This window comes from Rhinopithecus roxellana, chromosome 6 (genome assembly GCF_007565055.1).
Source record: "Rhinopithecus roxellana isolate Shanxi Qingling chromosome 6, ASM756505v1, whole genome shotgun sequence".
NCBI classification, from domain to species: Eukaryota; Metazoa; Chordata; class Mammalia; order Primates; family Cercopithecidae; genus Rhinopithecus; species Rhinopithecus roxellana.
The window spans coordinates 53,263,381-53,280,410 of NC_044554.1; the positions used below are offsets into that span (position 1 = coordinate 53,263,381).

Sequence of the window (17,030 nt, forward strand, 5' to 3'; positions counted from 1 at the left end):
ATCTCTACTAAAAATACAAAAATTAGCTGGGTGTGGTGACACGCACCTGTAGCCCCAGCTACTTAGGAGGCTGAGGCAGGAGAATCACTTGAACCCAGGAGGCGGAAGTTGCAGTGAGCTGAGTCTACACCACTGCACTCCAGCCTGGGTGAGAGAGTGAGACTCCATCTCTAAATAAATAAATAAATAAACAAACAAACAAACAAACAAAGTAGTAAGTGCCGAGATAGCCAGAGAGATAGGAAGCGAGTCCACAGGAGGCAGGACTAGTTGAGGGCTGGCCTGGTGGAGGAGACCTTTATGGAAGAGTGACATTTAGACAAAATTTTGAAGGTTAGGCAGGAGTTCAGTTAAACCAAGAGGGGAGAGCATTCAAGCAACAGGGACTGCGCTGTGCAGCTCAGAGGGAACAGGCATGTCTGTGCAGGAAGGAGGGAAGCACATATGAGGACTTTAGGGCACCTTTCGGATCAGAAAGTGGAGGCAGCTGCTGGTTTGGGAATATGGCACTGGCTTTCCGGGGGGAGAGTGTGCAGTGCGCAGGGAAAAAAGGCATTGGTGGAAGTCACTATTTGTAGAGCTTGGCTTTGCTTTCAGACCATCTCTGACACAGTTTTTTCTAGACACCTTCGAGGGGAAAAAGGGGCTGGCCTCTTTCTGAGATTGTGTTTGGGAACTGGCTGACACAATCGCTGAGGCGAAACCTAAGAAGCACACCTTTGGAGGACATAGGGGAAGTTTAGAAGGGCCCCACAGCGTGGCTCAGGGCCAAACTCTGCACTGAGGGCTGAGGCTGAAGGCAACAGAGAGAGCCAAGGGCTCCAGGGAACTCCCGTATCGGCCGACACTCCCCACCTATCCACCAGGAAGTTGTGCAACAGCACCTATCTCTGGTAAACCAGGAAAGAGGTGGCTCTTAGTAATTGAAGCACCAATGAATACCAGTGTGAGCATCTGCCCCATCCCTTTCTCCCCAGTCTCATTCCCATGTCCAGATGCATGCTATTCCTGCAAGTGAAAAACAAGTCCGTATAAGGCTACAGGGTTCCCATAGACAGCGTACTTCCCTTCGATGGCAAGCGATAGTTGTTAGGTTTGTTGTTATGATGGCATTGGGGGTAGGGGAAGAGTTCATTCAATCATTGTATTTCTGGGAGAGTCACTTCCTCCCAGGGAAGGCAGCGCTGAGCACCCATTCACGCAGCTCAGTAATGGACACACATCAATCTGGTGTTTTGCTTTGCTTATGCAACAAATAAGATTCTTCTTTCATCTCTGCCCCCAAAACAGATGCTACCAGAAGCCTGAATTCCTTACTAGATGAGAGAAGGTATGACCATAAGTATTAAGACCGTTGCTATTGTTTTCTTTAAAAACCAAAACCAGCTGGGAGCGGTTGCTCACGCCTGTAATCCCAGCACTTTGGGAGGCCGAGGCAGGCGGATTGCCTGAGATCAGGAGTTCGAGACCAGCCTGGCCAATATGGTGAAACCCATCTCTACTAAAAATATAAAAATTAGCTGGGCGTGGTGGCTCATGCCTATAATTCCAGCTACTTGGGATACTGAGGCAGGAGAATCGCATGAACCTGGAAGGTGGAGGTTGCAGTGAGCCAAGATCAGGCCACTGCACTCCAGCGTGGGCGACAAGAGTGAGACTCTGTCTCAAAAAGAAAAGAAAAGAAAAGAAAAGAAAAAAAAAAACCAAAACCAAAACCGAAAACCAACTCCTACGCCAATGAGCATGGCCCCTCAACAAAATTCCCAGGCTTCCAGAACTGGTTCATACCCCTCTTTTGCAAGCTCTGCATTGTTTTATAATCACAATTTTTTATATTGCAAATAATATTACTCTGTTTAATCATCTATTTGCCAAAATGTGGACTGTTTTTTAAAAATCAATCCATTCTCCACAAAGATGTGTTGCCTTGAGGGCTTTCAAAGGACTGCATCTAGGCACCAAGAGCCATTCCCACAAAAAGTGCTAGGAATATGTTTTCTGATAGTGGCATATCTGCAGTAAGGGTTGAGCCTATCAGGAAAATGCCTTTGAAGGTCATAAAATTCATTTGGCTGTATAAGTACTGGAGTGTATGCTAAAATAATCAGTCACGTTACTTTATAGTCATACCTCGTACTCTTGTTCTGGAAAATCAATAAAGTGAGGAGAAGGATAGGGATATTGTGTATAACCATTTAAGAGCGAGAAAACAAAAAAATAATATTCTGTAGAAACGGTCCTCAAGGAAGCCACAGACCTAGTTTTCATAGCAGGCTCAATTTTATCTCCAAGCTCATCACTGAGTTATTAAATCGAAGTACCCATCATATCCTAGACAAAAATACAAAAAAATAAAAAAAGGGAAACAGCATGCATCCCTCTCTAGATGCTTGGAGGCACTAAAAATTATCCAGGGCCTTTAAAATGTATTTCTAAACCGTGTCTATTATTCACACGCCTAATGTTTTGTTCCAGCAAATGTTACAAACTCTCATGTTGCTTTTGCCTGGGATACTTCCCCACCTGAAATTTTCCCTTTCCTCTCCTCTGCCAAGTCAATTCTTCCCTGCATTTCAAGACCCCGCCCAAGACCTTCTGCTTCTCAAAGGAGAGTCTGACTGGCTGGTGATCCAGAAAGACCAAGAGGCTGGGCCAAGAGAGGAGAGAAAAAGAGTCAGGCATGAAGCTACCATGAGGCCCGTAAAAGCCGCTTCTGTATTTCTGAGCTCCTCGCCACCCTCACACCTAGGAACTACTGCTGGGGATGATGAGGTGCCCAGGCAGAAGAAGTAGCAGCCGCCATTGGGTCGCTTGTATGGCACCTGACTTGCTTTTCCTGAGCAGCAGCAGAGACTGGCCCTTGCAAGAGCGCCAACGAGCCTAGAAGTCACGGAGTCCAGATCGGGAAGGCCCTGGGTGGCCTTCTGTACCAGCTGCTCATGCCTGGCAGCAAGGGCTTTTGTGGCATTCCTACAGATGGTGAGGGACACTCACGACCTCCGAGGCGCTCTCTTGCCACCTTGCCAGACAGCTGTGGGTAGTATTCACTTTCTTTGGTGTAAACCTGGACCACTCCTACGCATGCGCCCTGCTTCTGTTCGCTAGACTCCATATTTTCTGTGCCCTGAAGGAAACAAGACATCAACTCTGGAACCTCAGAGCTTGCAAAGGGGCAATCTGAATGTTTTATTCCTCTGTCTTGTGGCCCCTCCATTTCCACTGGTTGTGCAGCTACCAATTCATCCGACTGCCCTTTTCAAGGGACCATCTCAGCGGGTCCCTTGCCCATCCCACCACGGCCATAGGAAGCAGCACTTTAGCAAAGACGCTGGGAAAACACTGGGTTAAATAAAGCTGAACAGGTTTCTTTATTAAATAACCTTTCAGGGCCTTTGCTATGCTATGAATCTCCAAGACGGGCTTGATTTAGACTTAATTTCCCAAACACTTTTAGGAACAGAAGTTGGGAAATGGTGAGCAAATTGATCTTCAGTCCCCACATGCTAGAGGCGGGATGCCTTTTCCAGAGCTCACCTCTCATTGTGCCAGGGAATACCTACACGGCTTCTTCCTCTTCAGATTTCTCATCTTGGCTCCCATATTCCATCCCAATGCTGCCTTTTAAATATAGTCTGGAGTAGATGTGGGTCTAGAATTAAAGTCCAGTTCTCACATGTAGACCAAGCTCTCTGGAAAAGGAACTTCCAGGGATAGTGGTAAACTTAAGTCTTAATAATCTGTGACAGTCTTAAATCTTAATAATCACCAATCACATTTCAATTTAAACTGGTCTTAGAATGGACTTGATCAGAACACTAACTTATTCTAAATCTGAATTCCTTTTTTTTTTTTTTTTTTTGAGACAGAGTTTTACTCTCATTGCCCAGGCTGGAGTGCAGTGATGTGATCTCGGCTCATTGCAACCTCTGCCTCCTGGGTTCAGGTGATTCTCCTGCCTGAGCCTCCCAAGTAGCTGGGACTACAGACAGGATCTTGCCCTGTGACCCAGGCTGGAGTGCACGTGTAGTGGTGCAATCACAGCTCATTGTAGCCTCAACCTCCTGGGCTCAAGAGATCCTCCGACCTCAGCCTCCCAAGTAGCTGAGATTACAGACATGCAACACCACACCTGGCTAATTTTTATTTTTTTTATTTTTTGGTAGAAACAGGGTCTCTCTTTGTTGCCCAGGCTGGTCTCAAACTCCTGGGCTCAAGCGATCCTCCCGCTTTGCCCTCCCAAAGCCCTGGGATTATGGGCATAAGCCACCACACCCAGCCTGAATTCCTATTTTTGATGTCGAATTAATTACGTACCTCTGGGTCTTGGTACCTGAGCCTTAAGCGCAGCTTGTTACTACAAGACCATCCAGGCCGTGTTCACATACTTGGTTAGATAGCTACCCACCTTCCTCGCCACTTCATCAGCCCTGTTACTCCAAATCCTTTCAGACATTCTACTCCACTGGAAGAAATAGTTAGACTACAGTCCTGAAACCTCACACCTAAAGCATGAAACTGCTTTCCCCTTCGCCACTAGAAAGGAGCAGTTTCCCATTCTTTTTAGTAAAATTTCTCTTTTTTGCTAAATATTCACACTCATTAAAGAAATAACAAAAGATGCAGAAAGACTAAAAGAAGGGAAAAGAAATCACCCAGAACCCCATCCCAGAAAGAAATCCACTAGTGCTATCTGAGCTATTTCTTTACACTGGTTCTTAAAGAATAAAGCAATCTTTATCCTCCTCACAGGAACCCAGCTGCCAGTCCTTAGGTGTTGCTTGAAAGATTAAATACGCTAGGACTTACGGTTGCCTCGAGCAACATTCAACTCATACAACTCATTTCTTGTACATCAAATCTCTTCCAGAAGTAAGAATTTTAAATCATTTTATATGGGAAAAAATTAGTTTTTAAAATGTGTTATCTTGTGTGTTAATCGTCTTAACATGTGCTCCATGTACTTCCAGCTAATACAGTCTCTATCCCCAGGTCCATCTCCAGCCTGGTGGTGCAGCCCTGATCCGCCGATGCCCCAGTTCACACAGTTCAGCCACACACTGGTCAGTTTAAATCAAATAATCATCATGGAAAAATGGTGTCCAAGGCAGTTTTGGGAAAACAATCGAAGTGTACTATGCCTAGTCTAAAACAGTGTCTTTTTAAAGGAAAGAATTCTTTTTGTCTTTTTTCCAAATTCATGCATACACCTAATAATTAAGAAGTGTGCATTAAGTACATGGCATGGTGTCTGCTCTACAGGATAAGAAGGGACACATCTACAATGACTGGGACAGTGCATGGCAAATTGACACAAACTGAAAACACAGCAAGCTTTCAGGAAAGGAAGTGGGTCACATGGGCAAGAGAATTTAGATTTGTATGGAACCGTGAAGGCCAAGAGAAGAACCACAGGAAGAAAGCACCAGGCAGAGCTTAGAGGTTGGAATTAGCCTCCAGTCAGCATTTACTAGGTACCAACTATGTGCCAGGCATTGTGAGAGACAGAGATGGGATAAAAGCAGGGCTGAGAGGGGGCTCGTAAGTCGTAAGTTCCTTTGGAAACAGAAAACACTTCCCTGAGGAACCTCCTCTGAGCCTGGAGTTGAAGGAAAGAGGAGGCCCCATACAGCAACAAAGGACCATTCACAGCACAGCAAACAGCGGCGCTCCAACCCCAGCCCAGGTTGTTGGGGAGAGGGCGGCAGGGGACCCAATGAAGGAGCAGGAGCCCCACGGTGAGTCCTGGGGTGGGGCTGATGGATGTGGACTTCTTAACTTTACTACCTTCAACCACATGCTAGCAGAGTATCCTTGCCATTGGCAGAAGATTCCAGAACTGTAACCAGATAAGAGACCTGGCCCCTGCCCTTGGAGAACTCACCGCTGGTTGAGAGCACAAGAAGCAACCTTGGTGTGCCTTTTGCTTTTTTGTTTTTTGTTTTTTGTTTTTTTTTTTTTTTGAGACAGAGTCTCACTCTGTCTCCCAGGCTGGAGTGCAGTGGCCTGATCTCAGCTCACTACAACCTTTGCCTCCTGGGTTCAAGCGATTCTTCTGCCTCAGCCTCCCAAGTATCTGGGACTACAGGCGCCCGCCACCACGCCCAGCTAATTTTTGTATTTTTAGTAGAGATGGGGTTTCACCATATTGGCCAGTCTGGTCTCGAACTCCTGACCTTGTGATCCGCCCACCTCGGCCTCCAAAAGTGCTGGGATTACAGGCATGAGCCACCACGCCCGGCCTGTTTTTCTTTTTTCTTTTTCCATAAGTTGTTGGGGTACAGGTGGTATTTGGTTACATGAGTAAGTTCTTTTTTTTTTTTTTTTTTTTTTTGAGACAGAGTCTCGTTCTGTCGCCCAGGCTGGAGTGCAGTGGCCGGATCTCAGCTCACTGCAAGCTCTGCCTCCTGGGTTTATGCCATTCTCCTGCCTCAGCCTCCCGAGTAGCTGGGACTACAGGCGCCCGTCACCTCGCCCAGCTAATTTTTTGTATTTTTTTTTAGTAGAGATGGGGTTTCACCATGTTAGCCAGGATGGTCTCGATCTCCTGACCTCGTGATCCGCCCGTCTCGGCCTCCCAAAGTGCTAGGATTACAGGCTTGAGCCACCGCGCCCAGCCGAGTAAGTTCTTTAGTGGAGATTTCTGAGATTTTGGTGCAACCATCACCTGAACAGTATACACTGAACCATATTTGTAGTCTTTTATCCCTTGCCTACCTCCCATACTTCCCCCCAAGTCCCCAAAGTCCATTGTATCATTCTTATGCCTTTGCATCCTCAGAGCTTAGATCCCACATATCAGTGAGAATGTACAGTGTTTGGTTTTCCATTCCTGAGTTATTTCACTTAGAATAATAGTCTCCAATCTCATCCAGGTCAACAAATGCTGTTAAGTCATTCCTTTTTATGACTGCATAGTATTTCATAGTATACATATACCACAGTTTCTTTATCCACTCATTGATTAATGGGCATTTGGGTTGGTTCCATGATTTTGCAATTGTGGATTGTGCTGCTATGAACATGCATGTTCAAGTATCTTTTTCAAATAATGACTTATTTTCCTTTGTATATCTTCTTTCGAGAATTATCTATTCATGTCCTTAGCCCACTTTTTGATGGGATTTTCTGTTTTTTTCTTACTGATTTGTTTGAGTTCATTGTAGAGTCTGGATGTGAATCCTTGGTCAGATGTACAGATTGTGAAGATTTCTTCCCACTCTGTGGGTTGTCTGCTTACTCTACTGACTGTTCCTCTTGCTGTGCAGAAGCTGTTTAGTTTGATTAGGTCCCAGCTCTTTGTCTTTGTTTTTAAGGCATTTGCTTTCAGGTTCTTGGTCATGGAATCCTTGCCTAAGCCAATGTCTAGAAGGGTTTTTACAGTGTTATACCTAGAATTTTTATAGTTTCAGGTCTTAGGTTTAAGTCTTTAACTCATCTTGAGTTGATTTTTGTAGAAAGTGAGAGATGAGAATCCAGTTTCGTTCTCCTACATGTGGCTAGCCAATTATCTCAGTACCATTTGTTGAAAAAAGGTGTCTTTCCTCACTTTACGTTTTCATTTGCTTTGTTGAAGATCAGTTGACTGTAAGTATTTGGGTTTTTTTTTGCGGGTTCTCTATTCAGTTCCATTGGTCTGTGTGCCTATTTTTATACGAGTACCATGCTGTTTGAGTGATGATGGGCTTATAGTATAGTTTGAAATCAGGTAATGTGATGCCTCTAGATTTGTTCTTTTTGCTTAGTCTTGCTTTGGCTGTGCAGGCTCTTTTTTGGTTCTGTATGAATTTTAGGATTGTTTTTTCTAATTCTGTGAAGAATGATGGTGGTATTTTGCTGGGGATTGCACTGAATTTGTAGATTGCTTTTGGCAGTATGATCATTTTTTCAATATTGATTCGACCCATCCATGAGCATGGATGCGTTTCCATTTGTTTGTGTCATCTATGATTTCTTTCAGCAGCATTTTGTAGTTTTCCCTGTAGAGGGCTTTCAACTCCTTCGTTAGGTATATTCCTAAGTATTTTATTTTATTTATTTATTTGTTATTTATTTTTGCAGCTATTGTAAAAGGGGTTGAGTTCTTGATTTGATTCTCTGCTTGGTCACTGTTGGTGTATAGGAGAGCTCTGATGTGTGTACATTAATCTTATATCCAGAAACTGCTGAATTCTTTTATCAGTTCTAGGAGCTTTCTGGAGGAGTCCTAAGAGTTTTCAAGGTAAATGATTGTATTGTCAGCAAACAGTGACAGTTTGACTTCCTCTTTAGCAATTTGGATGCCGTTTATTTCTTTCTCTTATCTGATTGCTCTGGCTAGGACTTCCAGTACTATGTTGAAGAGGAGAGTGGTGAGAGTGGACATCCTTGTCTTATTCCATTTCTCAGAGGGAATGCTTTCAACTTTTCCCCATTCGGTATTATATTGGCTGTGGGTTTGTGATAGATGGCTTTTATTACATTAAGGTAAGTCCCTTGTATGCTGACTTTGCTGAGAATTTTTTTTTTTTTTTTTTTTTTTGAGATGGAGTCTCGCTGTCTCCAGACTGGAGTGCAGTGGCGTGATCTCGGCTCACTGCAAGCTCTGCCTCCAAGGTTCACGCCATTCTCCTGCCTCAGCCTCCCTAGTAGCTGGGACTACAGGTGCCCACCACCATGCCCAGCTGATTTTTTTTGTATTATTAGTAGAGATGGAGTTTCACCATGTTAGTCAGGATGATCTCGATCTCCTGACCTCATGATCCGCCCACCTCAGCCTCCCAAAGTGCCGGGATTACAGGCGTGAGCCACCACACCTGGCCGAGAATTTTAATCATAAAGGGATGCTGGATTTTGTCAGATGCTTTTTCTGCATCTATTATCACATGATTTTTGTTTTTAATTCTGTTTATGTGGTATATCACATTTATCGACTTGTGTATGTTAAACCATCCCTTCATCCCTGTTATGAAACCAACTTGATCATGGTGGATTATCTTTTTGATATGTTGTTGAATTCGGTTAGCTAGTATTGCATTAAGAATTTTAGTATCTATGTTCACCAAGGATATTGGTCTGTAGTTTTCTTTTTTGGTTGTGTCCTTTCCTGGTTTTGGTACTGGGGTGATGCTGGCTTCATAGAATGAGTTAGGGAGGGTCCCTTCTTTCTCTATTTTGTGGAATAGTGTCAAAAGTATTGAACCGGCCGGGCGCGGTGGCTCAAGCCTGTAATCCCAGCACTTTGGGAGGCCGAGACGGGCGGATCATGAGGTCAGGAGATCGAGACCATCCTGGCTAACACGGTGAAACCCCATCTCTACTAAAAAAAAATACAAAAAACTAGCCGGGCGAGGTGACGGGCTCCTGTACTCCCAGCTACTCTGGAGACTGAGGCAGGAGAATGGCGTAAAGCCGGGAGGCGGAGCTTGCAGTGAGCTGAGATCAGCCACTGTACTCCAGCCTGGGTGGCAGAGCGAGACTCCATCTCAAAAAAAAAAAAAAGTATTGAACCAATTCTTCTTTGAATGTCTGGTAGAATTCTGCTGTGAATCCTTATGGTCCTAGACTTTTTTGTTATTGTTGTTAGTAATTTTTAAATTACCATTTCAATCTCACTATTTGTTATTGGTCTCTTCAGGGTATCTAATGCTTCCTGATTTAAGCTAGAGGATCGTATTTTTCCAGGAATTTATCCATCTCAACTAGGTTTTTTAGTTTATGTGCATAAAGGTGTTCACAGTAGCCCTGAATGATCTTTTGTATTTTAGTGGTGTCAGCTGTAATATCTCCTGTTGCATTTCTCAGTGAAGTTATTTGGGTTTTCTCTCTTCTTTTCTTGGTTAATCTTGCTAATGGTCTATCAATTTTGTTTATATTTTCAAAGAGCCAGTTTTTTGTTTCATTTATCTTTTACGTGTGTGTGTGTGTGTGTGTGTGTGTGTTTCAATTTCATTTAGTTCTGCTCTGATCTTGGTTATTTCCTTTCTTCTACCGGGTTTGGGTTCAGTTTGGTCCTGTTTCTCTAGTTCCTTGAGGTGTGATCTTAGATTGTACGTTTGTGCTCTTTCAGACTTTTTGATGTAGGCATTTAGGGCTATGAGGTTTTGATAGGTTGTGTCATTATTGTCATTCAGTTAGAATAATTTTTTAAATTTCCATCTTGATTTTGTTTTTTACCCAATGCTCATTCAGGAGCAGGTTATTGAATAATTTCCATGTATTTGCATGGTTTTGAAGGATCCTTTTGGAGTTGATTTCCAGTTTTATTCTGTTGTGGTCTGCGAGAGTGCTTGACACAATTTCAATTTTCTTAAATTTATTGAGGCTCGTTTTATGGCCTCTCATATGGTCGATCTTGGAGAAAGTTCCATGTGATGTTGAATAGAATGTGTATTCTGCAGTTGTTGGATGAAATGTTCTGTATATATAGGTTAAGTCCATCTGTTCCAAGGTATAGTTTAAATCCATTGTTTCTTTGTTGACTTTCTGTCTTGATAACCTGTCTAGTGCTGTCAGTAGAATATTGAAGTTCCCAACTATTAATGTGTTGCTATCTATCACATTTCTTAGGCCTATTAGTGATTGTTTAATAAATTTGGAAGCTCCAGTATTAGGTTCATATATGTCTAGGATTGTGATATTTTACTGTTGGACAAGGCCTTTTACCATTTTATAATGTCCCTCTTTGTCTCTCTCTCTTTTTTTATTTTTTTGAGAAAGAGTCTTTCTGTGTCACCCAGGCTGGAGTGCAGTGGTGTAATTTCAGCTTACTGCAACCTCCATCTCCTGGATTCAAGTGATTCTCCTGCCTCAGCCTCCCAAGTAGCTGGGACTACAGACACCTACCACCATGCCCTGCTAATTTTTTTTTTTCTTTTTTAGTAGAGATGGAGTTTCACTATGTTGGCCACACTGGTCATGAACTCCTGACCTTGTGACCCAAAGTGCTGGGATTACAGGCATGAGCCACCATACCCAGTGCCTCTTTGTCTCTTTTAACTACTGTTGCTTTATGGTTTGTTTTGTCTGATATAAGAATAGCTACCCTTGCTCTGCTCGTTTTTGGTATCCATTTGCATGAAATGCCTTTTTCCACCCCTTTAAGTTTATGTGAGTCCTTATGTGTTAGGTGAGTCTCCTGAAAGCAGCAGATAGTTGGTTGGTGAGTTCTTATCCATTCTGCAGTTCTGCATCTTTTAAGTGGAGCATTTAGGCCATTTACATTCAATGTTAGTATTGAAATGTGAGGTACTATTGCATTAATTGGGCTCTTTGTTGTCTGTGTACTTTGGATTTTTGTTGTTGTTTTTTGCTTTTGCTTTTTAGCTTGTATTTTTGTTGTATAGGTCTTGTGTGATTTATGCTTTAAAGAGGTTATGTTTTGATGTGTTTCCAGGATTTGTTTCAAGATTTAGAGCTCCTTTTACCAGTTCTTGTAGTGGTAGCTTTAGTAATGGCAATTCTCTCAGCATTTGTTTGTCTGAAAACGACTGCATCTTTCCTTCATATATGATGCTTAATTTCACTGGATACAAAATTCTTGGCTGATAATTGATTTGTTTGAGATGCTGGAGGACAGGGCCCCAATCCCTTCTAGCTTAGAGGGATTCTTTTGAGAAATCTGTGGTTCATCTGATTGGTTTTCCTTTACAGGTTACCTGGTTCTTCTGTCTCACAGCTCTTAAGATTCTTTCCTTTGTCTCAACTTTGGATAACCTGATGACAACGTGCCTGGGCAAAGATCTTTTTGGGATGAGTTTCCCACATGTTCTTTGTGCTTCTCGTATCTAGATGTCTGGGTCTCTCGCTAGACTGGGGAACGTTTCCTTGATTATTCCCCCAAATATGTTTTCCAAGCTTTTAGAATTCTCTTTTTCCTCAGGAACACCAATTATTCTTAGGTTTGGTCATTTAACATAATCCCAGACTTCTTGGAGGCTTCTTTCATATTTTCTTATTCTTTTCTCTTTGTCTTTGTTGGACTGGGTTAATTCAAAGACCGTGTCTTTGAGCTCTGAATTCCTTTCTTCTATTTGTTCAATTCTATTGCTGAGACTTTCCAGAGCATTTCTCATTTCTAAAAGTATATCCAAAGTTTCCTGAATTTTCTATTTTTTTTTCTTTAAGCTGTCTATTTCTTAGAATATTTCTCCTATTCAATATTGGGGGAGTGTGTTGGGAGAGGAGGGTCTCCCTTTCCCACCTCTGCAGTTGGGGCACTCAATATCTGGGGTGTCTCCTGGGTCATGTAGGAGCAATCCGCTTCCTTCAGAGGGTCTGTGGGTCCCCTCAGGATTGATGGTTTATTCTTGCAGTCGATCTGGAGCTAAAATTCACCATGAAAGCATCCAGATGCTGCTCTGTCTGGAGCTGCAATCTAGTCCTGTCTTCTGTTCACCATGATCCCCTCCATCCTTCTGTTTTTTTGTTTGTTTGTTTGTTTGTTTGTTTGACAGAGTCTTTCTTTGTCACCCAGGCTGGAGGGCAGTGGCATGATCTCAGATTACTGCAGCCTCTGCCTCCCAGGTTCAAGTGATTCTCCTGCCTCAGTCTCCAAAGTAGCTGGGATTACAGACACCTGCTGCCACACCCAGCTAATTTTTGTATTTTTACTACAGATGGAGTTTCACCATGCTGGCCAGGCTGGTCTCAAACTTTTGACCTCAAGTCATCTGTCTGCCTTGGCCTCCCAGAGTGCTGGGATTACAGGCATGAGCCGCCACACCCAGCCCATTTGATTTCACCTTCTCAGGGTATAGGTTCTCCGCTGCCATCTCACCTGGCTGGATGGCACATATAGCACTTAAAGCAAAGACTAATGTGCTGCAGTGTTTAACCCACTCCCCCTGCCAGTTTCTCCTGCAAATGTCTCTATACCTGCATCTTTCCTTGCCTGTGAATCCTCTCACTGGAGGACAAGCACCCCGTCTCTTCCACACATATCCTTTCAAGAGAATGTAACAGGAAAGGGGCCTTGCCTCATTCAAGCTGGTGGCCGTTGCTTAGTGGCTGACTAGGGTCTCACCTGGAACAGAAGGGTTGAAAGCCCAAGGGTGGTTCCCCTTGCACTGAATCAAGGGATGGACCCAAAAGCACCAGAGCCAGGGCCACGACCTCTCTCCTGCTGCCTCCGCTCCTTCTGCAGTATCCTCTCTAGACATCGAGCTCACCCCCAGAACCTCTGTGTCTCCCCTGCCTTGGGCACCTTCTCCAGATCTCCTGCTCCCTGACCTTGTACCAGGGTCTCCCCAAGATTGGGCACACATTAATAGGTTAATACATATTTTTGCGATAACAAATAGAAGTCAGCTCTCACTTCCTATTTACCACTTCTGCTTGGTACGTTTATCTTAATCTCTGCATCTTTGAACCAGGTTATTAATATGGCCCAAGAATAGATAGCAAACACACAGCTGCCCTGCTGAATGGTGTGGTGTTCCTACATGCCAGGCACTGAGCTGGGGGCTCAGACACAACAAAGACTGAAACAAAAGTGTAAAAATGTGTCCACTTTGAGAACCACAGTCAGAGCATAGCTATTGATAAGACTGATATGAATAAGCATGTTAGTAAGAAATTAAAAATAAACCTAAACCACTAAAGACTTATTTTCTTTTAGGTTACATAGATGATAGATAGTGAATTATAGTAGCTGACATCGACTAAGCACTTTCTACATGTCAGACACTGTGCTTCGGGCTTCCCTGAGCATAAAAACACATTAAGATGGATTATTGGGGGCTGGGGGCAGGGAAGGGGCTACCATTTGCTCTTGGTTTTACATGTGGCCAGTTTCAATCCAAGATAAGCTGCAATGAGATAAAAAAGTTCAAAAAAAATAATTAAACCAGTTAAAAAGAAAAACAGCACTGGGACTGAATCTGGGTTTCAGAGCCAATTTCCAAGAAGTAATTTCATCATCATAGAACATCAAACGTGAATTCCACTCTCAGCTATGCAAATTCCAAAAGAATAATACCTCACATTTGCATAATGCTTGATGCTTTTCAAAGTGCTTTCCCAGTTATTAATCTAGAGAAGGCTTTATTACTACCGAAAACATAAATTAAAATTCTGTTCGGACTCCAGTTCTCCATTATTTTTTCCACTTTGCCCTCAAAAGCCAGAGCCGTCTAAATCCAGGTGCTTTTGATTGAATGGGTAACTCTAATAAGTTTAACTGGCAGGGTGAATATGCATAAATGTAGCATATTATGAGGCCTTCGATCTACAGACACCAGAGTCAGGCTTAGGAAAATCTGCTGTTGAATTAACAAAACCACAGGGGAGCAACTCGGAGTTCAAGTGTGAGATCCTTTCAGGGTCTCGAATTTTGTGGGAACTGCACACAATATGTTCATCAGAATCCATCTCCCTCTATCAAATATGAGAAATTAGATCTACCACTTTGTCCTTAAACCTACAGAAATCCCCCTCAATGACTTCCTGCAAAGAGGCCCACATTTGCCAAACAGCTCCTAAGTCTTGTTTTGTTTTGAATGTAATACGAACCAAGAGGCTGAATTCACTGTAAATCCAACAAGGACAGAGGATTTTAGAAAAATGAGGTGAGGAGATATGACGGGGTTCAAGGAAATACTTCTACCCAAACCTAATGCCTTTCCAATTTGTTTCTTTTTCCATCTCTTTCAAACTTAATTATGTGTAGCGTTCTCAGTCACTGAATCACCAGCCTTTCCTGACACTTCAATCTCATGCATTTTAGCAAAAGATTAACCTGGCTGTTTGCTTTTAATTCTGAAGCTGTGCTAATACTCACTCCCGCTAGATTAGAAAAGAAGAAAAACACACTCCCGCATACCCCACCATGGCACCAGCAAGGCTCCAGGGTGAGACTGCTGACGCTGTCACAGTCCCTAGGGCTGGCTGCACTTACCACTTCAGAAGGGCCAAGAGAGCCACTGACAGGGCCACCGTCACCATGGGGCCATTCACGTCCAATTTTAGAAACCCCAAGGCTTCCATCATTCCTCTGAGACCCCAGAATGGTGGTCTTCCAGATGAGACAGGAGGCTGATCCTGCTGCCCTTAAGGGAACCGTGCTCCGCAGGTAGAAAAGGGAACAGACAATCAAGAAAACATCACATGGAGTGGGCCCCCACAGTGTGCTCTTTCTCAGAGTATCTCCCTATAAAGAGGAAGGAAGAGGAGGGCACAACAAAGGGTTTCAGTGTAAAGGAATGAATCAGCAATTTTAATCCTTGATGACCACACTGACAATAAACATTTATGTTAACTTCCTCAGAGAGGAAAAGCAGACTTCCCCATGTTTGCTGAGAAACAAAATGGTTGTAACCATGGACTTGTACTCTGAAAGGAAGTCTTCAAAGAGAGAAGTCTATCTATATCTATGTCTATAATCCCTATATCTATATCTACATCCATCTGTAATTTTTAAAATTCATAATTAAGTGAAGATACATGTCAAGAGACTCTGAATATCCCAGAACAATATGGGATCAGACACCATCCTGATAAAAATGCTGGCTGCTTTGAGGACAACCATCCCACCAAGTCCATTAGTTGCTGGGTCTGAGACCTCTCTGAGTGTCTGGCTGTTGGAGCCAAGCAGAGATCCCGATTCGGGTCAGCGTTCTCACGGTGAGTTGGAGGGTTTCTCAAGTGTCTGAAGGCAGATCCGTAGGCTCATATATGGGTCCTTTGTTCTAGCTTTGAGCTTATCTGATTAAAGTAGACAGAGAGATGGAGGGGATCAGAGTGGATGGGTGGCAGGACTAGATTGCAGCTCCAGACAGAGCAGCATCTGGAGGCTTCCATGGTGAATTTTAGCTCCAGATCAACTGCAAGAACAAACCAGCAATCCCAAGAGGACCCACAGACCCTCTGAAGGAACCAGACTGCTCCTGTAGGACCCAGGAGACACCCCAAATACTGTGAGTGCTTCAATTGCAGAAGTGGGAAAGGTAGGCCCTCCTCTCCGGAATAGACACCCCCAGTATTGAATGGGAGAAATATTCAATGAACTAGACAGCTTAAAGGAAAACAATCAAAAATTCAGGAAACTTTGGATACACTTTTAGAAATGTGAAATGCTCCGGAAAGTCTCAGCAATAGAATTGAACAAATAGAAGAAAGGAATTCAGAGCTCAAAGACAAGGTCTTTGAATTAACCCAATCCAACAAAGACAAAGAGAAAAGAATAAGAAAATATGAAAGAAGCCTACAAGAAGTCTGGGATTATGTTAAATGACCAAACCTAAGAATAATTGGTGTTCCTGAGGAAGAAGAGAATTCTAAAAGCTTGGAAAACATATTTGGGGGAATAATCAAGGAAACGTTCCCCAGTCTAGCGAGAGACCCAGACATCCAGATACGAGAAGCACAAAGAACACGTGGGAAACTCATCCCAAAAAGATCTTTGCCCAGGCACGTTGTCATCTGGTTATCCAAAGTTAAGACAAAGGAAATAATCTTAAGAGCTGTGAGACAGAAGCAACAGGTAACATATAAAGGAAAACCTATCAGATGAACAGCAGATTTCTCAGCAGAAACCCTCTAAGCTAGAAGGGATTGGGGCCCTGTCCTCCAGCATCTCAAACAAATCAATTATCAGCCAAGAATTTTGTATCCAGTGAAACTAAGCATCTTATATGAAGAAAAGATACTGTCGTTTTCAGACAAACAAATCCTGAGAGAATTCATCATTACCAAGTCACCACCACAAGAACTGGTAAAAGGAGCTCTAAATCTTGAAACAAATCCTGGAAATACATCAAAACAGAACCTCTTTAAAGCACAAATCACACAGGACCTGTAAAACAAAAATACAAGCTAAACAACAAAAGCAAAAAACAAACTAACAAAGAAGTACACAGGCTACAAACAGCCTGATGAATACAATGGTACCTCACATTTCAACACTAACATTGAATGTAAATGGGCAAAATGCTCCACTTAAAAGATACAGAACTGCAGAATGGATAAGAACTCACCAACCAACTATCTGCTGCCTTCAGGAGGCTCACCTGACACATAAGGACTCACATAAATTTAAAGGAAAGGGGTGGAAAAAG

General features: G+C 43.1%; 1 protein-coding gene across 3 annotated transcripts in view; it reads right to left on the reverse strand.

The window, feature by feature from the left end:
- The window catches only part of TBXAS1 (thromboxane A synthase 1), a 194,142-nt gene extending 179,008 nt beyond the window's left edge, over nt 1-15,134 (reverse strand). For 2 of the 3 annotated variants that reach the window (XM_010356280.2, XM_030932329.1), the window contains exon 1: nt 14,873-15,134. In XM_010356280.2, the coding sequence (XP_010354582.2) occupies nt 14,873-14,964 (92 nt within the window). In that variant the 5' untranslated portion in view covers nt 14,965-15,134. The remainder of the gene's footprint in view (nt 1-14,872) is intronic. The other variant, XM_030932330.1, reaches the window with a different exon arrangement.
- Between the last annotated feature and the right edge of the window lie 1,896 nt (nt 15,135-17,030).